General features: G+C 38.1%; 4 protein-coding genes and 1 non-coding gene across 6 annotated transcripts; 3 read left to right on the forward strand and 2 right to left on the reverse strand.

Annotated features, from left to right (window-relative positions):
* Positions 1–777: 777 nt before the first annotated feature.
* LOC113738447 (uncharacterized) lies at positions 778–4,512 on the forward strand. The gene is made up of 4 exons (XM_027265653.2): positions 778–1,108; positions 1,751–2,149; positions 3,337–3,748; positions 4,058–4,512. The coding sequence occupies exons 1-4, from the start codon at positions 874–876 to the stop codon at positions 4,257–4,259; spliced, it is 1,248 nt and encodes a 415-aa protein (XP_027121454.1). The 5' UTR covers positions 778–873; the 3' UTR covers positions 4,260–4,512.
* A 2,234-nt stretch (positions 4,513–6,746) lies between these two features.
* TRNAL-CAG (transfer RNA leucine (anticodon CAG)) lies at positions 6,747–6,827 on the reverse strand. Its single transcript has one exon. It is a non-coding gene; the product is annotated as a tRNA-Leu (tRNA).
* A 2,435-nt stretch (positions 6,828–9,262) lies between these two features.
* Positions 9,263–12,224, reverse strand: LOC113740096 (reticulon-like protein B9). Its single transcript, XM_027267605.2, has 6 exons — positions 12,091–12,224; positions 10,791–11,226; positions 10,414–10,594; positions 9,994–10,135; positions 9,834–9,903; positions 9,263–9,750 (listed from the first exon to the last, which is right to left on the reverse strand). The coding sequence occupies exons 2-6, from the start codon at positions 10,891–10,893 to the stop codon at positions 9,581–9,583; spliced, it is 666 nt and encodes a 221-aa protein (XP_027123406.2). The 5' UTR covers positions 10,894–11,226; positions 12,091–12,224; the 3' UTR covers positions 9,263–9,580.
* A 206-nt stretch (positions 12,225–12,430) lies between these two features.
* Positions 12,431–16,979, forward strand: LOC113740094 (L-Ala-D/L-amino acid epimerase). 2 transcript variants are annotated; one of them, XM_027267603.2, is made up of 7 exons: positions 12,431–12,931; positions 14,024–14,134; positions 14,316–14,532; positions 14,769–15,102; positions 15,400–15,461; positions 15,591–15,663; positions 16,572–16,979. In XM_027267603.2, the coding sequence occupies exons 1-7, from the start codon at positions 12,431–12,433 to the stop codon at positions 16,585–16,587; spliced, it is 1,314 nt and encodes a 437-aa protein (XP_027123404.1). In that variant the 3' UTR covers positions 16,588–16,979. The 2 variants fall into 2 exon arrangements, with proteins under 2 accessions (XP_027123404.1, XP_027123405.1); XM_027267604.2 differs by having other exon boundaries at positions 16,575–16,979.
* Positions 16,980–19,999: 3,020 nt separating this feature from the next.
* Positions 20,000–20,284, forward strand: LOC140005039 (non-specific lipid-transfer protein 2-like). Its single transcript, XM_072045111.1, has one exon. It carries the CDS (start codon positions 20,000–20,002, stop codon positions 20,282–20,284), a length of 285 nt encoding a protein of 94 aa, XP_071901212.1.
* The last annotated feature ends 1,290 nt before the right edge of the window (positions 20,285–21,574 follow it).

The following is a 21,574-nucleotide window of genomic DNA, read 5'->3' on the forward strand; positions in this document are numbered from 1 at the left end:
GTCAGCATGGTTTAGTACCTCTGGTTCTTGCCCCCAGATCGAGATGTTTGTTGGCTGGATGAACTCAAGCTACTCAACTGATAATAGAAGTAATGCAGAGTAGTTTATTGTGCATTCATTTTCTTGGCCAAGATGCATTGTGTGCAAATAAAATTGCAATTACACCTTATATTTCTCCTCCAATTGATCATGGAATTCAAGTAATGCGCTCGGAGATTTCCCCTTTTCCTGGATGAATATTAACACATTAACAGTGGAAAAAACTTTTGGAGTTTGTTACATAATTTTTCAAAGCATCAATAATTTTTCATAATTTCTTATTGCAATATGAGATTTTAAGAAAATACACTATGTAATTTTAGTGAATTATTAATTTATGATATGAATGGAACCAAAGGATTATATAAAGCTTTAAAAAAATATTATCTTATTATTTTATTAAAAATATTAATTTAGCTTTGTAGGTTAAGTCGAGACTAGAAAAATTTATTATTTAATAGAAGTTATTAATTTAGAGAGGTTTTGCTGTACTTTTACACTGAGATGTTTTCTTTTTTCCGCAAAAACAAATATTAGTTAGGCGTGACATCAACACAATATTTCCCCTCGTTGTATTAAACTAAATAGACAATTTATTTCCCCTCATTGTATTAAAGATTTTCCCAAATTCACTCCTTCTTTCGCCACCAAGAGGGAATTTAAAAAAAAAATAAAAAAATAATTGTTGCCTCCCCCTCGCATATTTCCGCTACTAAACGACATCGTCCTTCGCTTTCCCGTTCACTATGCTCCAGTAAACAGGAAGCCACTGGTTCACTAACAGCCGGAGCTGGGTAATTTCTGGAACTAAAACCCTGAAAAAACCCAAGAAAGATGCGGAGAGCTTTATCTCTCTGTCTTCGCAATCTCCACCAATCTCCCCACCTCAAACTATACCCTAACAATCTGAACCACCCCAAAAAGCTCAGATTTTTCTCTTCTTCCTCAGAAACTGGAAATGATTCCTCTAACCAAACGACCCCTCATCCGAACCCAACCCCACAACCCGAAACCAAGTTGGACCAACCCGAAGAGAAAGAGCTCGCGCTTGAAGATGTCGATAACAAAGGTATGTAACGTAGGAATTCAGGATGAAATGTTTAGTCTTTATTATTGAAATTCTTCATAATTATTGTCTGCTTTCTGTTTTTAATTGGGATTTTAATGATGCCATGGGTAAAAAGGAAAAAAGATGGGACTTTTATTTGGCTGTGGAGTTATCTTGTCAATTAAGTAGCTGCTTTAAGCTTAATTATTCAAAGTTATTGCATTTAGAATTTCAACGGCTTGGTTTGCTAGTTGGGTTTTACTTTGGTTGTGAACTTGTGAACGTTAGAAAATGTAGTGAGATTGGAATTTTCGAATATACATATTTGGGTTATATCTGGGTAAATTACATTTCTCTAGTTAAACTTTTGTTTATAATATGTACTTATCACTGATTTAGAAGGGGAGGGTTGGGGACTGAAGAAATAACTAGGAAGGGGAATAGGGTTGGTGAGAATAATGGATATTGCTTTTCTTCTGCTTTGCTATGTTGTTAGGTTTTTCAGAAAGAAGCTTGTTTAACATGCTTGTCGATTGTTTGAGTAGATTGATTAACATGCCTGTTAAGTAGTTAATTATTCCGAAGTTTTAGCATGCTAATTGAAACCTACTGTGATCTCATGTTCTATTTAATGATGATTCATCTTGTTTTCTCTGGTTTCAGAGCTGAAGCTGCGGATAGATGATTATTTCAAGAAAGGGAATGAAGAGGCACTGCCATCGATCTTTGAAGCGATCTTACAGAGGAGGTTGACTGGGAAGCATGAGGAAACAGATGATGAAGTGATAAGTGAATTACAAATGCAACCACTTGATGACGTAAAGGACCAAGATTTTGAATCAGATTTTGAGGAGGTCTATGAGACTGATGAGGAGATTGAAGACTTGTACAATGCAAGGGATATTGTGACAAAGAGGATGGTTCAAGATGAGTATTTCAATATGGATGACAGGAAATGGGATGACATGGTTAGAGAGGCAACTGAGAAGGGTTATCTCAAGGATACAAAGGAGTGTGAGGAGATACTAGAGGATATGCTTAACTGGGACAAGCTTCTACCAGGTAGAACTCTCAATGTCCCACAGATTCTCTTTCAATGCAGATTTTAAGGTTTGATTTGACTGTTTAATTGATGCTCATGGAGCTTGAACGCTAGTCCTCCTTGTTTTCTATTTAGTTATTTTTGTTTTTAAAACTTTTTTATGTGACATTTATTTCTTTGTTTCTTTTATGCATGACAATAAACTCTTCTGATTCGCTCTAAGTTAATGTGGCTCGCTGAACTTGGTGTTTAAGATGCTTGGTTTGGCTGTCAAGTTCATTCTACCAATTTTCATTCTGCTTGGTCAGATGCTGGGCCCTATCTTTTAAGATTATTTATTCTGCTTCAGAGAGTTGTGTTCTACTCCTGTCAAGTTCCCTTTTGGGTCTTAGATGATTAAAAATTTGCATTTACATAGAGAAGAACCTTTTTAAGCAGAAGAAGAATACAATGAGAATTTGAATGGTCTTTGTGGTTTGGAGTGGAGTCAATAGGCAATTTCTGAAAAAAAGAGGCTAGCTGACTCCTGAGATCAGATTGAATTAGATAAACAGAGTGAGGTATGGCTGCTGTCTATCTGGACAAATGTGGATTGAAGGTGGAAACAGATTTTACCCAAAGTGCCTACACTTAACCTGGGAAATTGTCATGGAAAGTGTACCATTTGCAAGGAGGCTTGTAGAAACCTTCTAGGGCTTCGGTGAGCATGATCATGTGCTTCTATGCCAGTGTAAAACCTCTCCACGACATCTTCTATTTCATCAAAGGAGGTGGATATTGCTGTTGCATGTGGAGTAAAAATTGTTTTTGCTCAGGCAGTGCTTCAATCTAGGATTACCATGTTCTGCTGTTAGTTTTCCCTTTTTTTTTTTGTTTTGTTTTGGTATCATGCTATTATTCAGGGGACTTGTAAGTTTCATCAGTCTATATAATGTTCTTTTCTTTGATCCATTTGCTTGTGATGGTTGGATTCTAATTAGTTGTCATCATATATGGATTTGGATCTTTAGTTATGTTGCAAATTGGGAGCACTATTACTCAGTCTGAAGCTTAGTAGGGAAATCGAGAGTACTGGAAACTTATGTTTTATGTTCTATAAACCTATTCAACAAATTTATTATGCGTGCGTTCGAAGTAGATGTTGTTTATAAATTTGTGCTGTCCATATTATATTTAGTCATGTTTTTCTTTTCGTATTGACCCTCAGACGAGATTAAGCTTCTGGTGGAAAAGAAATTTGATGAGATAGCAGCTAGGGTTGAAAATGGTGAACTTGAAGTTGAAGAAGGTTATGCTCTGTTCAAGGAGTACGAGGACCAGATGGTCATGGAATGTGCTAAACTAATGGAGGCAGAGGCTCCACATTTTGATGACAGTACTGTGCCTGATAAGAAGAAGGATTTGGATGATCCACCTGGTGAGGGTCCGATTCTTAGGTGGCAAACACGTGCGGTCTTCGCTCCAGGGGGTGATGCATGGCACCCAAAAAATCGCAAAGTGAAATTGGCTGTTACTGTGAAAGAGCTTGGGCTGTCAAAGCATCAGTTCCGCCGTCTCAGAGAACTGGTTGGAAAGCGGTACCATCCAGGCAAAGATGAGCTCACTATAACCAGTGAGAGGTAAGTCATCCGTGCAAGTTGCTGTTTACCTTATCAACGTAAATGTTTGCACTTATTATAAATTTGTGCAGAACTTTGTTCCGTTCAGCAGAAGAGTATGGCTTTGCATCTGGTCTTTAGGTTCTTGCAATACTATTCAGAATCATATGCTATTCAGATTTTGATTTTGGTGTAATTTGACACTGTATCTACTAATAGTCATGACCTTGTGTCTAGTGGCTAGGTTCTGCATACAGATTATTAGTGCAATACTATTTCTCCCTTGCTTGCCTTTTTAAGAATAACACTCTCTTACATTCTGTTCATCAGGTTTGAGCATCGGGAAGAGAACAGAAAGGATTGTCTCAGGACACTGCTTTCTTTAATTGAGGAGGCTGGGAAGGCAAACAAGCTGGTAGACGATGCTCGAACTTCATATTTGAAGGAGAGACTTAGATCTAATCCACATTTCATGGGGAGGTTAAACGCGAAGATTACGAGAAAAGGGGAATTGAGCCTATCATCTGCATGAAACAGATTGCCTCGACAATGCACTGGCTTTGAAGTTTCAAGTTAAAGATGGACAATGGCTTCTGCTCCTAGTCTTTGCATTACTTATGTGGGAAGTTTTTGAACAGGAATTTTCGAGCATTGTCTCTTTTTGTTAGCTATTTTTTCAGCCCCTCGTGGCTAATTTGTTTGGAAGAAGACTGAAGGGAGACTTGGTCCCTAACGTGCCTGTTGAAATGAAGTTGTCCTGGGGAGCAGGGACGGGTTTTTTCCAATTGTACAGTAATGTGCTGTCCTGAGAATGTCAATTGGGCCTGGTTCCGTTCAATAAAGATGAAGAGCCCATAAAGTATAAATACGGAGTTTTAATTCTTCCAAAAAAAAAAAGGTAATGAACAAATAAAAAAGAGAAAAAGAGATTAGAAAAGTGTGCAAGTTATATAACAGATAAAAGTTTATTTTCAAATTTAAGCTTTATTAAAATTCTTTATAATTTTGTTCTGGCTTCTGTTTTTCATTTGGATTTTAATGATGCCATGGGTGGAAAAACAAAAACGTGAGACTTTTATCTGGCTTCTGTTTTCCATTTGGGAGTTGCCCGGGGGGGGGGGGGGGGAGATGTGGGGTGGGGTGGTTTTACTTTTGGTTGTAAACTTGTGAATGTTAGTGAGATTGGAATTTTAGAACATGCATATTTGGATTGTCTCTGGGTAAAATACATTTCTCCAGTTAAACTTCAGGCCGTGTGGGAGTAGCTATCAAACGACCTGGACATAACTTCAGGCCGTGAACAATTGTGCCTGTTCTCTTGGTAGTAGGATTATGGGCCTAAGGTAAGGGCTACCTGCACGGAATATCTTTATCACCATGGAACCTGACATGCGGACGGCAAAAAGATATTCCACCTTGAAACTAAAGGAATGAAAAGGCAAAGAGAAAGAACAAAGATGACCAAAAAGTTTGAAGCGTAAAATGTGTTGTTATGATCCTATTTCGATCATGATAGCATAACACCAAGATATGAGTGATTCTGTAGGGAGAACTTCTGAGGGGTTTGATGACATTTGTTAACTTTCAAGCTTTTATCACCCAAAAAAAAAAAAGGAGAAAGAAAACAGAAAAGTGATGAACTATCAAATATGAACGTAACTTTTGAGGTTATACGCATGTGGCCTGAAAGAGCGGTCTTTCTCCCGACACTAATTTAGCATAAGGAATGTCAAGGAAATATTCTCTCTTCACGTTGAAGGAATAAAAGCAAGAAAAAGAGAGAAAAAGCAAGTATGATTGAGGGTACAATTTTGATCCATATAATTAATGACATATTCATGCTTTGGTTGCTTGCTCAGGAGATAAGCTGCTGCAGTGCCTCTTGGGAGTCTGCAAATGGCTCAAAGGGGGGGTCCAAATTCTTGCTCTTCTTCTGGGCAGTTTTCCTACGCCAGTCTTGCTACTACCACTTCTTCCTCTCCTTTCAAGGGCACAACGTCTTGCTGGTACAAGGTGGGAGAGTGCGTGTGTAGCATGTGCCTGTTCAGCGTATGCTGTCCATTGTCTACGGTTTGGTGTTGTGTCAAGATGCCTTGCAAGATTGGGTGGAGTTTGGCACAGCAAGCTAAGAAGGGAGCTTCTTGTTGTTTTGGATCACAAAGGAGGATGCATGCATCATATTCATCATTCTCAGATATGGATTCTGATGATTACATGCCTAAGGGGAATGATTCTTGCAAGGACATTATTTCTCCTGCCAAGAAGAGGTGGAAATTATGCTCTTGATCCTAAACTTAGCATATCCTCGTTCTTGTTAACAAGTAGTTCTTGGGAGTCTGCAAATGGCTCAAAGGGGGGGTCCAAATTCTTGCTCTTCTTCTGGGCAGTTTTCCTACGCCAGTCTTGCTACTACCACTTCTTCCTCTCCTTTCAAGGGCACAACGTCTTGCTGGTACAAGGTGGGAGAGTGCGTGTGTAGCATGTGCCTGTTCAGCGTATGCTGTCCATTGTCTACGGTTTGGTGTTGTGTCAAGATGCCTTGCAAGATTGGGTGGAGTTTGGCACAGCAAGCTAAGAAGGGAGCTTCTTGTTGTTTTGGATCACAAAGGAGGATGCATGCATCATATTCATCATTCTCAGATATGGATTCTGATGATTACATGCCTAAGGGGAATGATTCTTGCAAGGACATTATTTCTCCTGCCAAGAAGAGGTGGAAATTATGCTCTTGATCCTAAACTTAGCATATCCTCGTTCTTGTTAACAAGTAGTTCTTTGTTTTTCTTGATTGTGGGGGGGGGGGGGGGGGGGGGTTTGAAACTTATTCCTATTACGGTATCACCCAAAAGAAAGCTTGCTGCTGTTGAGGGGAAAAATTCATTACTTTGATTTCAAGTTTTCTTCCCAGGTTTCATTAGGAAAGGAAAGGGTAGGGAACGGCATCATTTTTACTTGCAATCCCTTGCAAGGGGATTTTAGTAGTTTAGCATCAGCGTGTGCGTAGATAAAAATTTTTGGATGTCAAGAATGGGATTCGAACCCATGCCCTTTCGGACCAGTACCTGAAACTGGCGCCTTAGACCAACTCGGCCATCTTGACTTGATGTTTAGGGATGCCTCGTGTCTTTATTTCTTCCCTTCCTGGCCCGATTGCATCATCTCAAAAGCGGGAATGCGGACAAAATGGAAGTTGGAATCTGATGTTGGCCCACTTTGGACGTAGGTTGGTATATCATTCGTGTCCACCCAAAGACACTGTATATTACATTTCTTGGCTAGAACTTGAAGTAGCAGTAATTTAGGCAGCTTAGCTTAGTCTCTCATTCACGGCTCGGGATGCTCTTTTTTTTTTCTTTTTTCTTTCTTGATGAGAAGGAAAAGAATCACCAATCTTCTGTAACAAGAAGAAAAGAGGGCTCAAAAACTATCTTCTTGACATCTCATTAGGTTGGTTGCTGTAATAAGTCCACTTTAGAAACAGCTTTACCACAATTCCTTCTCCATCAGTTCTTTTCTCGTAGAATATATTGGTGTCAGCAAACATTGGCATACCAACTACAAATTACAATCCCAATAAATGGTTTCATTATTAAATCATGAACTCATGGCGGCAACAGAGCAGAAACTCCCATGGCGAAAATAATATTTGACGTGATTTTTTAAGGAGGAGACTTATTCAGTGCTGCAGTTTGTCTGCACAAGGAATGGTTACTTACATCTAGGATACATCATGGAGACACTGGACATGATTTTTACTCCCAAGAATCACTGCATAAAGTGGACATCAAGACTAAATAGAAGAAAGAAGTAAAGAGAAGAAACATGAAAGGTGTCACTCATGACTGTGAAGTGACATGGTCTAGTCCTCTTGAGTTGACAAAATGACGATGATCGTAGTAGGTTAAGGTGGGGTGAGTGAATCAGTAGAACTGTCCTGACCACTGCTGCTGGTCAAGTTTGGGAGATGCTGATGATCAATAGAGGGCGAATTCAGGCACCGCAGGCTGCACCACACGCAGCAGCACATCCACTAGGAGGAGCACCAACATAAACACTTGATTCTGCAGCATCATCTTTGTTTCTTGGTACCGCACCATCAGCACAAGAGAAGACTATGATTGAGATGAGAACAATGGTGGTAAGAGATAGCCACAAGACCACAAAAACATTACCACCAAAACCATTTTCTCCTCCTCTATCTATCAATTCTTTCCATTCCCTAGCCATTTCTTTATATTTAACTCTCCTCTGTGTGTATGTCTGAAGGAATATCTCCTTGTATTGTGAAGAGTTGACAAGAATATAGCCTTTTATAGTTGCTCGAAGAGTCAATTTAACTGTTCTCCAACGACCTTTCCTTCTTCCTAAACGGTTATTATAGATTTATAATCATTGTCTACTCAGACCTTCACGCAAGCAATGGGTCTTCCATTGAGCCTGTGGGTCAATACCACCACTATATATGAAGTTTGTGTTTGTTGGCACTCCTGGTTCCACTCTTGCTTGTCACTGTGGATAATGTGCAAGAAAAGTAGCAATCTACGACCGTTGTAAAACACTTTTACATGATGAAAGTTAAACAAGGATCACGTTTCTTGACAGAAATGTGTGATTGGCATCTGGCACTAGCAAGGTTCAATAATTTGAACCTTTTCTCCCCATCACACACTTTGTTTAACTTTATTACCGACTTTAACATGGGCAGGTTTGATTCAGTGTTGGTTGATCTTATCCATAATGAGTGCCTATATAGCCTGCAGACATTTGATTCAGTGCCCTCCTCTAGTCATCTTAAAGTTGGCATCTTTGTAATAATGGGATATTTGTAACAGTAGCAGAAACAGTTCCATGTGTCACCAATTCCGTTGCTTTTAGGCAGGAAATCTTTGGAAGCTAGAACTTGCAGTCTCTTCTGTCTTTGTTTCTTCTTGCCCTTTCTGAATTTATCTCAAATAGTTATATAAAGATCTGACCTTACTTCTACATTTGTATAAAGCTATGTTTCATTCCTGTTGGCACAATAGAGACCTACAGTTACCAGAAATTTTGGTTACTGATAAGCTTAGAACACTCAAATAAAAACAGTTGACATAAGCGTCGTTTGAGCTTTTCAGAGGGAAATGGATGGTCTATGTACCTCGTAACTTCTTTGATGAAATGGATAAATCCAGAAAAACCTAGTAAAAGATTTTCTTTGTGGCTGTCTTATTCAAAGTGATGGGGATATGTAGCATATCAGCTGTGATTTTCTTTTTATGGTGATGACTGTACACCCCACAAGGTAGTAAAAACAAAATGCGAAATCGAATTAAGTATGCGACAACTACCATGCAAATGACCTGTATCACTGAGTGGTGGTTTATTCTAGCATTTGCATTCTGGAATAGCCAGATTTCCCCCTTTTGCTAATCATGGAGATCTTGTGAACATGTCTTCTTTTTGGATAGATCCAGTTGAAAGCTAACAATCTTCATATAGAACGTAAAATTTTATGAAGCAATTTTCTCAGACTTTATTTGTTTGTATTGCATCACCTCTTGAAAATTGCACCAGGTCTTAATTCATCAAACATTACGCAAAATCTTCTATGCCAATTTGAAAAGATATTTTCTTGCACCCTTTTGTGAATTGATAAACATTCTATCTTCTGCAACTAAAAGCCTTATAACACAGTCATACTTATGGTTTTGGCATGCTTGTATTGCATGCCATTATATTGTATGTTGGTCCGTCTCAGCAAATAACTTTCATGGACGCAATACATAAACCAATTATGTACACTTCGCTTTGTGGTGATGTGGAACTCCAATTGGAGAACAGTTGGAAAATTCACTCAAATTGTGTCTTCCCATACTAGGTCTCCTTTTTCTCCTTCAGTGGTCCTCTAGGTATTTTTGCAAGAACATCAGTTTCAACTTTCCTATATGTGCTCCTCATCTGTTTGTACAGTTTACCAGCAAGATTATCTGCTTCGTCCTCGTATTGCTCGTAGAGGAATGGTAGGGTTTCCGCACAGAGTATGCCTGGTTGAAATCATTGAAAATTCATGACAAAATCAGCTCAATGATCATCACTCAAAAAATGGAGGGTGGAGGAACTTTCTTACTGAAAAACAGGAGGTTCAAGGTGCTTATATAATTCCCTATTACTCCGAGGATCCAGAGAGAAATCAATCCCTGGAAATTAACAAAAAGTGAGGAAGCAGTCATAATTTTTTGCAAGTTCTTGTCTGATGGAGCATCAGAATTATTCATTTCTTCACTTACCAGAAAGAAGAGCTTTGGTTCATTTCCACAGGCTACACGAAGAAGTTCAGATAAAATCTGGTTAAATTTTGAGTGGAAGGTTGAAGCAACTTCTGTAAATGTGGACTCTTTCAATGCGGTTTTGGGAATGTTTGGAGGAGTCCTGAAGAAAGATAACCCCCCCCCCCCCCCCCCCCCCCCCCCCCCAAAAGTTAAGTTTCATCCAACAATCCAGATGCAAAAAAAAAAAAAAAAAAAAAAAAAAAAAAAAAAATATATATATATATATATATATATATATATATATATATGATGAAGTAAATTATTTCTGGCAAATTACCCCTTGTGTTTACTCTATTCAATTCCATGAACTTTCATACTTCAAATGCGAATGTAGAATAAAGAGGTGGTAACACGCATAATATCAAGTAAAGAAGTTACCATTGGAAGAAGTTTGCCGCTGTAGACCAAATGAACAATGCTAACATTGAAGTGATCAAGACATGGCAGAGCAGAGTTATGAAGTTGTACTCAACAACCTCAAACAGATACCACACAACTGCAACTCCAGCTAGAACAGCACCTGCAACTCTTTTCTTCCTCCATAACAACAAATCAGCAGCTGCAAACTCAAATCATCATGACCCTTTCATCAATCAAATGCAGAAAAAAGAAGGATTAAACTAAAACCATAGGATATGTATATTTGGGTAGTGTCCATGAATTTTGAGCAAACTGAGTGGAGTTAGCATCCAATATGCGAAAATAGTACATATTTTCTCGTACCAGCAAGTTCAATGTGCTTGGATTCATAATACCTTTGCCACCTCCTAGAGCATCATGAATTGACCTTTGGCCACGGCCAAATAGCTTCACCTTTGTTGCTGTTCCATTGTCAGAAGCACGCAGACGAGAAGCCATGTTAAGAACGGGAAGTTATGAACCGAGATGGAATTCATCCCACCAAAAGTTATCAGATTTGAGTTTATAGTAGATTGGCCGGTTCCAAGCTTGTTAACAAAGGAAGTAACAATGCCAGAAGAAAGGGATTTCTTGAGCATGATTTTTGTATTAACTTCACATTCCCGCATTTCACAGATTGGTTATGCTTTTTGGTGTCTGACAAAAGGTAACATACACGCATCCTTTCCTTGGTGGCTTCTTGGGTCCAGTTATAGAACATACGAGTGACTTTACTTTGTGATTGTTCTTCTGCTTCTCTCCATAAAAAACACTAATCCGATAAATGCCAATCTGCCATAAATTACATTTACAAGTTGATCACAACAGTTAAAGAATCTTCCTTTTCTTTGATTTGATCTATATAGTATCAAAAGAATCATCATTTACAAGGTCAAAAGCTATCAACTTAAAACTGGGAATGTCGATTTGCATCTTGCCAGGATGCAAAGATACAAGAAATGGAACACAGCGAAATACAACAGACACTTCCTAACTCCACAACAATCTCTGCCTCTGAAAAAAAAAAAAGCTTCAAAACAGTTTCCACATGGTTGCAATTTTCCTCTGTCAACATAATTATATATTTTTTGCCAGACGGGACGGCATTGACGCATGTGAGGACGTTGGAGCCGCTTTGTGCCAAAATAGGGATATTAATGGTCGTTCATTATTCTGCTGAACCACATGATCACAAATTAAGAAAGCAGCCTTAGGAGGAATTTAAGAGACATTAAATGACTACTAACAGCTCCATATAATAATTTCCTAAAGGAAAAAAGATTAATCTTCGGTTCCTTTGTCTACCACACTATGCAAGGTTATTGAACCTCAAATCAAGCTGGCGTAGAATCCAAAATCAGAATATACCTAGGTACAACAATAATGTTTGCCAAGCGATATTAAATTTACAAAATGATATTAAATTTTGTGTTATTGACTTGAGAGAGTAACTAGGCTAAGCACATACTGATTGATTATAAACACAATCACTACAAGTCTAATATATCATTACCTGGACAAGCAAACTAGCATGCAACTCAAATTCTTGATACCATAAAATGGAAGTATTTTTACTAAAAATAAAAAAAAGTATTTTAGTTGCATTAGCACGGAAAAAAGAAGCGGAAAAAAAAAAACGGAAAACGCTTTCTTTACCATGACCTTGGCTGAATAATGGCTGCCATCCTTCCACTAGCACCCTAATGATGGTCCCAAGTTCTGGCCGCCGCCAAAGCCGGACAAAGGGCATCGGAAAAACCAGCACATGCATGATGAAACAAAGAAAGATGAAATTTTTATGCTAAAAAAACTCACTTTTTGAATTAAAAAAAAAAAGCGCTCCACTTTTCAATTCTTCCTGGTCACCTAATACAATACAAGAAATTACAGTATATAACAATGGCAGCTCTTCGCATCAGCTTTTCCCTTTCGGTTTCGGAACCCAATCAAACACTGCCGAATCACCCCAAACCAATCCGAAGTTCCTCTATACCAAATGGGTCCAATTGGGTTTTCTCTATGCTCCCCATCTCAATCCCTCTCCCTCTCTTCTCCCCTGCTTGCAAGAATATATAAAGCCCCAAACTTTGCGCCCAATGTCAAGAAATCCGCCCCCAGAATTACAGCTTCTTGCATGGAGACGGTGCAGAAAGGTAAAGGTACAACCTTTGGGTTCAAGAATTTGATGGCAACGTTCACAGTTAATGTTCATAGAGCAGAGGGGAGGCGCCTGAATGTGCCTTTGATTGCCCCTTTTACAATTGCCACATCAAGGCTTGATAAAGTGGAGAATGTGGCAATCAGGATTGAGTTGAGTAATGGGTGTGTGGGGTGGGGTGAGGCTCCAATTCTTCCATTTGTGACGGCAGAAGATCAGCCTACAGCTTTAGCCAAGGCAGAAGAGGCATGCGAGTTTCTGAGGCAGAGTTCTGGGAAAAGTATGTGTTTCATATTGGGGGAGATTGGTCAAATTCTTCCGGGATATCAATTTGCTTCTGTGAGTTACAGTACAGTTTATTTGTTTACCAGTATCATTTTCCTATTGACTCAAAAACAATATCATTTTCCCTGTGGTTGATAGTATTGCACTTTAATGGGCATCTGGGATATCTTGGATACCAAAAATAAAAAGACACGCATCTGGGCATTTGATTGACAAAATTGGATACTTGGTGATCATCTTGCTGCATTACTTTTCTTTATGCGATGATTTTTGTCTGTCATGAAATTGTTTTAAAAGGTGCACTATTTGCAAACCAATATATCACACAATCTTTGTAGGAGAAAATGCTGTGTTTTTCTCAGTTAATTTATGGAAGAAAGAAGCATTACCATTTTACTGCCTCAAACATACGTCTCTAAGACATCCTCTGTTGCCAGTTTTCTTGCCAAAAAGTAGATGTGTCGAGAGTCAAACCAAGGATCTCTTAGTCACTTAATTTAGTACTAGGTTTCAATGAGGTATCAATCTATGCTTTTAGTTTGTGGCTGTCAAGTTCTATGTCATACATGTCACAAGAAGTATCAATTGCCTACTACGGGGCTCCTTCTATTCTGTTTCTCCATTGTTTCCAGTTACTGGCAAACTGAAAAAAAAAATTCATTTATTTTGTTCACTTTTCAAGTATGATACCATGTTGACTAGTTGAATTTGTTTCCCATTAACTTCAGAATTTCACTTGCTACAGTTTCTAGACCCTTTTCACTGAAAATCAGGAGAGAGAAAAAAGTGTAATTGGTGAATATTTCTACTTCAGCAAACGAGACATTATTATATAGAATTTCCATAAACACATGAAGTTTGTTAAACTCGAACTAGTAACTAGCCTCATGACAAGCCAAACCAAAAGCTGTCTAAGCCCTTGGAATTACTCAACAGTGTTCACTTCCTTGAAATCCCTAAATGCCTATTGCCACGACCTTTTCTACATTAGGCCCATCTACAAAAATTGCTTGTAAAACACCTCTAGTCTACAATAACATGCAGAAACATTCAATTGGCATAAAATGCAACAAAAAAAATCCTTTCAATCATTTTAGTGTTCTGAATGGTTTTGTGGTACTCACCCGGTTACATTTGTCACTGAAGGTAAGAGCTGGAATTGAGATGGCATTGATTGATGCAGCTGCAACCAGCACTGGAATACCTTTGTGGAGACTGTTCGGTGGAGCTTCAAATACAATTACCACTGATATAACAGTTCAGTTCTAATTTTTCTACTACATGAACAGTAATATAATTTATTACTTCTATTAACATCAAATGAATCAGATAGGTTGTAGCTGTCAAATGCATATGCTAGCGAATATTGTGATAATGGAACCAAAAATAAATGTTCTTTGATGTATCAATCTAAGTTATAAGCTTATGATCTTTATAGATTCCAATAGTTTCGGCTGCTGAAGCATCTGAGCTAGCTTCAAAGTATCGTACTCGAGGATTTAAAACATTGAAGCTCAAAGTAGGTAAGAATCAATGTGGAGACATTGAAGTGCTTCAAGCCATCCGCAAGGCCCACCCAGATTGCTTGTTCATCTTAGATGCAAATGAAGGCTACACGTCCAAGGAAGCTATTGAAGTTCTGGAAAAACTACATGGTAAAATGTCGTTCAAAATAAGTTATTGTATCCCCAAATGTGAGGAAACGAATGAAAATCTTCTGTTATGTAGCTGTTCATTCTTAATTTGAAGGAGAAAATGAAAAGATAGAAAAATATTGTCCGCCTGTTTCTTTGTGTGTGGTTGTAACTACTGTGTACGAGAGTAAAGTACACCCTCAGCCATGCTTTTGTGATTTAAGCATCATAACATGACTATCATTGCCATCATGCAGAAATGGACGTGACTCCTATCCTTTTCGAGCAACCTGTTCATAGAGATGATTGGGAAGGTCTTGGTCAGGTTACAGCCATTGCAACAGACAAATATGGGGTGTCGGTTGCAGCTGATGAAAGCTGTCGGAGTTTAGCTGATGTTCAGAGGATAGTGAAAGAGAAGCTTGCAGATGTGGTTAACATCAAGCTTGCTAAAGTTGGGGTACTTGGTGCTCTAGAAATAATTGAGTTTGCAAGGGCATCTGGATTGGATCTGATGATTGGTGGTATGGTTGAGACTAGACTAGGAATGGGCTTTGCTAGTCATCTTGCTGCTGGCTTTGGGTGTTTCAAGTAAGCACTAATTCTCCTTTCATTTTACCAAGTATCTTGTATATTTTGTGATTATATAAAATTCTCATTGAAAGTGTTCGTTGCTCCAAGACATGCACTTATCAAATCAAATTTCTACATACTTCTCAGAGTACATTTGAGCATGGTGGTATTGCATAACTTCTAGCATTATGGGAACTAAGCTAGGTTTGGTGTTTAGGAGATGGCATATGCAATTTTCAAGGATAAATTATTGATGATAAACTCCATTACTAAAACGATTGTTCGTATGTTCTTGTTCTTGTTTCGATGATGCAGATTCATTGATTTGGATACACCCCTTCTGTTAGCAGAGGATCCAGTTCTTGAGGGTTATGAAGGTATATCAACTCATGAAATTTCTTCCGAGTCCATCTGTATGAAAATGAATTGATATTCTTGTGTGATGCTTGTAGCTTCTGCAGTGACATCTTCCTCTAATTAATAACTTGAACTTTTTCTGTGGATAGTGTCTGGGCCAAATTACAAGTTCTCAAATGCTAGAGGCCATGGTGGTTACCTTCATTGGAAAAATGTTGCATGGTGAGTCTGTGACTTTTGATGTTCACGTTGACTTCATTCAGAATTTCAAGATGGATAATCTCTCCATGTACTAACATACTTTCATGTTCATGCACTTGCATCACCTCTGATTTTAGATATGCTGTCATCTAAAAAGTGTGAATCAGATTACACATTTTGGTCATGGAGTTGAGGATGGTTCAAGTGGCATAAAAGTTTATAACTATGTCGTTTCCTAATCCTAATAGGAGAAACTGATAGCTCGAGTATCAATGTTTTCTATGCTTTTCTGGTATAAGATCAACCAAAAAGTTAGCTACATAATAAATTATATTGACTTAGAAATAAAACTAATGATAGTCAAAACTTGTTCTGCCTTTTTTAGCTCCTGATGACAAATTAAAATTCCCGCTTCTAATCTGACACAATAACTTTGGATTGGCTAACCACAGAATCTTCATAAAGTGAGTATAAGTATGAAAAGATAATTGGATATCTGTACTAATAGTTGAAGTATGGATCAGCATTCTATATATACATTCAATCTGCTGCAGTACCTCTTATTTTTTGCTAATATGGCGTCATCTAGAAGTTATCAAATTCAATTAGACATTGTGTTGGTGGGAGTCAAGTCAGCTGGGGCAGGGCAAGAGCCCACATTACCTAAATCCGTAAAATTATGATGCAAATTACAAGGAAGATATATGGTAAACCTGTGTGTTGTTCGTTCATCTGTGTAACTTACTTTGTGTTGGATAAGGACAATGATACTCTAAAATTTGCTCTACATTTTGATACTTCAAATTAAAAATCTCTGAAACGATTAAATTAGTATGGTCCACCTCATAATGTGGTATTTGGCATATTTTCCCTTTTATATTCTTGTATTTCAGCAGCAATAATATGACTAATGAACATTTGATGCTTAGCAGAAAAGTGAACTAGTTTTGCTCACTCTCTTCTCCGGACTGCCAAAGAGCTGTGCTTCTTTGAGATCCAAATGCTGCCTATTTTCAGAAGGTTAGGGCTGGGACAATCTATTGAGGATGGGTTTTCTTACAAATAACTTGGGGTCCGAGGCAGAGTCCAAATATGAAAGTTTCTGTATGATGATGAGTAATGAACGTGATCTGCAAGTGCAGAAGAATCCCTTTTACATGGATAGATCCAGAGACTATAATACACTTGGAGCAGCTTTGTGTTCCTACAGATGTTACTAAAATGCAGAGTACTTTCTGAAGCAGTTCTCATTTTACTTCAAATCATGGATGATGCTTTCTAAACTGCCCTGTACAAATTATGATGTCTATGTAAAATTTCTTCTATTAACATCCTCATATAGTATTTCTTTTCAGTTTGACAGGAACGATCTCTATGCTCATCCATTTTGTTTGGTTAATGGTTTAACATAAGAATTTCCTCTTTGTCACGGATAACAGATAAATGACCTGCATAACATGTTTTTTCATCTTTCAATGTAAATCTGATGCAAAGTGATTTTACACAATGTTGAAACTACTTATTCATCAATGGTCATTAAAGGCTGGAGTACAAGAGAAATGGAGGTTAGACAATCTTGAGGGAGCTGAATTTACTCCCGTGATAGGTGAAAAAGCTGATGTTTTCAATGAACTAGTTTGTCAGGTGCTTGAGAAAACAAAATCCAAATCATGGGTTCTAATGAGTACTGTACTTTTTGGTGGCAAGCTTACTAAGGTGCCACCACCCTCCAACCCATGGTGTATCAATTGATTCTTACGGCTGTTTAATTACAATTTACAAAGAGTGCTACACATTTTCTATCCCCCATACCAGCGATGCATATCTCGTTTGGAGAAACAATGGTAAGTTTCAATCATCAGAACAAAAGGTTTACAATGGGTAAAACTGCAGCAGAAGTATTTCTGACTAGTCTGGTATATATGTCAGAATAGGAAGAGGGGCAGGAACTGTTGCAACCGTTCCTATCAGTTAATGGTCAAGATTTGGCTAAAAAAAATTATAAGGTTCAGATTTTATCTCGTACCTCGTTTTTAACAACACGTGGGAGATCCATAAAATTTTGTTCTAAAGTTTCACATTGTTGAAAGTAAATTATATTGTGTGCAAACAAAGTTACGCCGTATGCAAAATGCACGTAACCTTCAGAAATGGTTGTTTCTGCAACCGTTCATGCCCATGTCCATCAGAATAATACCGCAGACCCAACTTTGTGTTGCTTCTTGTAGGAAGTCTGAGAACACTTGGGTTAATTGTAATGCATCAAAGTCGAATCAGAAGGTTCTTCAAATTTACTTCAAAAAAAATTTTAAAAAAGTTGCTGAAAAATTGCTTCCAATAAAGTCGGTGATTTAATTCTCATATCGACATCTGAACGTGGCACTTGCAAAAGCCACACTTTGGCTGCAGAAACCCATCGGCAAGTACCATGCATGCAATTGTGCTTACAGCTAACGTCTCTAGTGCTCCCATTTTCCAGCCAAACTTAAAATCGTGTAGTTTTTCTTCGTTTTAGTACAACATTTTGACAACTGGTCCTGTACTATGGCAAAGGAGGAGGGGAATAGCAACGGACTCAACTAAACCATCGAGAATTCGAAGAGAACTAAACTATCTCCGAAAATATTCCGGAAACTTGGGTGCATTGAGTTCAAAAAACCAACAATATTAAATTCTCTTGTGAAGACAAACTTTTAAAATTCTAGAATGACTATACTATTTAGTAACGTGCAACTCCGTCCATGGTAAATAAAATTATTCCATACTTTGGACGAGGCAAGATCAGATTGGTAATTAAGCAGGTGCCTCTTATTTCATCCCAGTATACTTTGAAAGTGATCTTTCACCACCAACCAAAGGAGAATATTAAATTCGAAGTAACCATTTATTTCTTGCATGACCATTAACCACATTGATGGGATATTTATTAATGCTGCACGTAAATTGAGCAAAAGTAGTTAAACCCCTTGCATTTTTTCACAAGGGGAGGCTAACTTCGCCTATAAATTGAGCTCAACAACTTAGCCCAAATGAATCTCGTACCAACTCCCTACTTCTAGTCCTCCCCCACCTAAACTAGAGCCTCACTCAACAATTAACTTGGCAAAATCCTTCAACAGGGCTAGCTAACAAAAATGAAGGCATCGCCATTCAACACAATTGGTGCTGTGCTAATGCTGCTTTTGTTGGTTGAAGCCAACGTCTCAGAAGCTGTAACGTGCAATCCAAATGAGCTGAACCCTTGTGCTGGGGCAATCGGATCGTCCTCCCCACCAAGTTCACAATGCTGCAGCAAGATCAAAGAGCAGAAGCCTTGCCTTTGCCAGTACGTCAAGAACCCTACGTTCAAACAGTTTGTTGCCTCTCCCAGTGCCCAGAAAGTTGCTAAAACTTGTGGGGTTCCCATCCCTAAGTGTTGAAAAAACACGAGACTGAATTAAAGCCTGTTCTCGAGGGACTTTGCGTCTTCTAGCTTCTACATATAGCTGTATGCATGGTTAACGAATCTATCTTGCACAACTCAGCAGTGTTGTGGAAAGAATATCTATGCTTGCGAATAATGGCACACCACAAATGGTGTTTGTGAGAAAATTGGTGTTATGATGTACTACTATTTTGAATGCATGAAGCATCCAACTTTTGAATTAAATTCTAGTTTGGTCCCTATTTTATTGATTATTACCGGCAGCGGATGCAAGAGTAACAATAATTAATTGTGTAGTAGCAACATCTTTCTTTTTTTATCACCTTGGCCAATACTTTGGAGTACAGGTGAGAAAAATATTAATTCCAAACGACAGAAAGAGTGCAATATCAAAGTGAAACGAAGTGGTAAAAAAAATTTTACAAAAAAAAAAAAAAAAATAGGAGCTGATAAATGACTAATCGATTAAGCTTTCTGGCCAAGCCCCAGAAAGCCTGAAAATTTTAAGGATATCGAGGACAAATTAAGGAGTCAAATATGTCTTCCTCATTTGCATGCTCAATGCCTGGACAATGTTTAAAAAAATATATATATATTCCAAGAACATGATGATTTTTCTAACCTACTTAACAAATTAAAATAAATGTGAACAGTACAGCCTCCTCAGCCTAGACATGGGGTAAGTGAATAAGCGGAATAAAAGAAGAATTAAAAGAAGCCACCTATCCAACACATTTTGTCTTCTCTCTTAACCCTTTCTTGAGAGGAGTTTGGTAGGGGTTGTAAGTTGCAAGGGAATGTGACAGTCATTCACTCATCTATAAATTGAGGTGAGCATTAGTAGAGGCAAATGAACGAAACTCATCCAAGAAAACTCCCCTCCAACTCTGATTACCGAATTCAGAGCGCACTCTTCAGAAAGCTAAACCAAAAATGAAGGCATCATACCTCGCAGTCTTTGCCATGCTGGTCCTCTTCCTGTCTGATCAGCCAAATGTCTCGATCGCAGTAACATGTGACCCAAATCCAAATGGGCTGAGACCTTGCGCTTCGGCTTTCACATCACCGGTGAGTCAAACTTGCTGTATTAAGATCAAGGAGCAGGAGCCTTGCTTTTGCAAGTATGCCACAGACCCCAAGTATCGAGCTTTTCTTGACTCTCCCATTGCCAAGAAAATTTCTAAAGCTTGCAACATTCCCATCCCCAAGTGTCCCTAAAGATACTACCATATAGGAGAGTCTTCCCCTGCTGGAATTCCCAAATAATGTTCCGTATCTTACAGCTTCAATTTCTAGCTAAAATAATAGTATCCCCAGTTGCCTTTCGTGATGTATTTCACACAATAATGTCACTCAGTTGTGGCCTCTATGCTTCTGTGTTTATCTTTTGTACAATGGTGCACTAGCACTAATATATACTACAAAATGTTTGCCAGGCGCATTAATAAATTTCTTTAGCAATTCGATACAACTCAGCCCAACTCGTCGATTTATCAACAATACGCAATTCGTCTGATATCGACCGAATTATTGTGAGTCATCTTGAATAGAGCTAAATATCATACCGATTTCCATCGTTCCGGTTATGTTTTGACCGAGACGACGAACCATGATTAGAACATGCATCACTGCAAACATAGAAGGAAGTATAATTTATTTTTCCCCGTATGTCTGCAGAAGTTCGTCTAACAACAAGCCAAAAAGTAAGCCCATCACAAAAAGCAGAGCCCATTTGAAGAAAAAAGAAATGCTTACATAATAGATACATCCTCATGTTTATTAGTTTTTAAGAAATTATAATAGAAGAAGAATTGAGAGTCTGATAAAGCCATTGTTAAACTGAGGAGAGGAGGAGAAAAGAAATAGGAGCAGCGTGTGAAGTGATTCTTATTTATGACATGATGAATTGTGTACCTTTCGACCGAATCTACTTAAGTTCTTGTCCCAACGCATCAGTTGTATAAAGTTATTATTCAACCAAAAAAAAAAAAAAGTTGCATAATGTTGATATTTCACAAGTAGAACGTTATTTTTCAGACAAAGAAAACAGCAACCAAGACTATATCTAATTTCATAAGTAGATGGAATCACCACCAAACCTCCAAACACCATCTGTACTCTATGCTACGGTTTAGGTGACTAGTTTGAAGCCGGACACTACGGAGGAGCAAATGACCCAATTTTTCATCTCAATTGCTGCTCTGCAATCCGTCCATATCCGCAGAGATGGAATTTCGCCAAACTGCTGTGTTTTATTAATTTTCTCCTCCTTCGGATGGTATTTCCTCTCTGCTTTTTATTGAAGAATAAATTTTATATATACTGATAACAAATACTGTTGAATACGCGACAAATAATTAAAATTAAAATTCTTGATATCAACCGAACAAGGCAAAGAATCAATTTCTACTGACCCATATTTGGAATATTCGCATTTTTATGCGCACACCTTAGGTCATCTCAAATTACAAGTTATACAAGCTAAGGTTACTAAATAATGAAGTCACG

Source organism: Coffea arabica, chromosome 4c, assembly GCF_036785885.1.
Source record: "Coffea arabica cultivar ET-39 chromosome 4c, Coffea Arabica ET-39 HiFi, whole genome shotgun sequence".
NCBI classification, from domain to species: domain Eukaryota; kingdom Viridiplantae; phylum Streptophyta; class Magnoliopsida; order Gentianales; family Rubiaceae; genus Coffea; species Coffea arabica.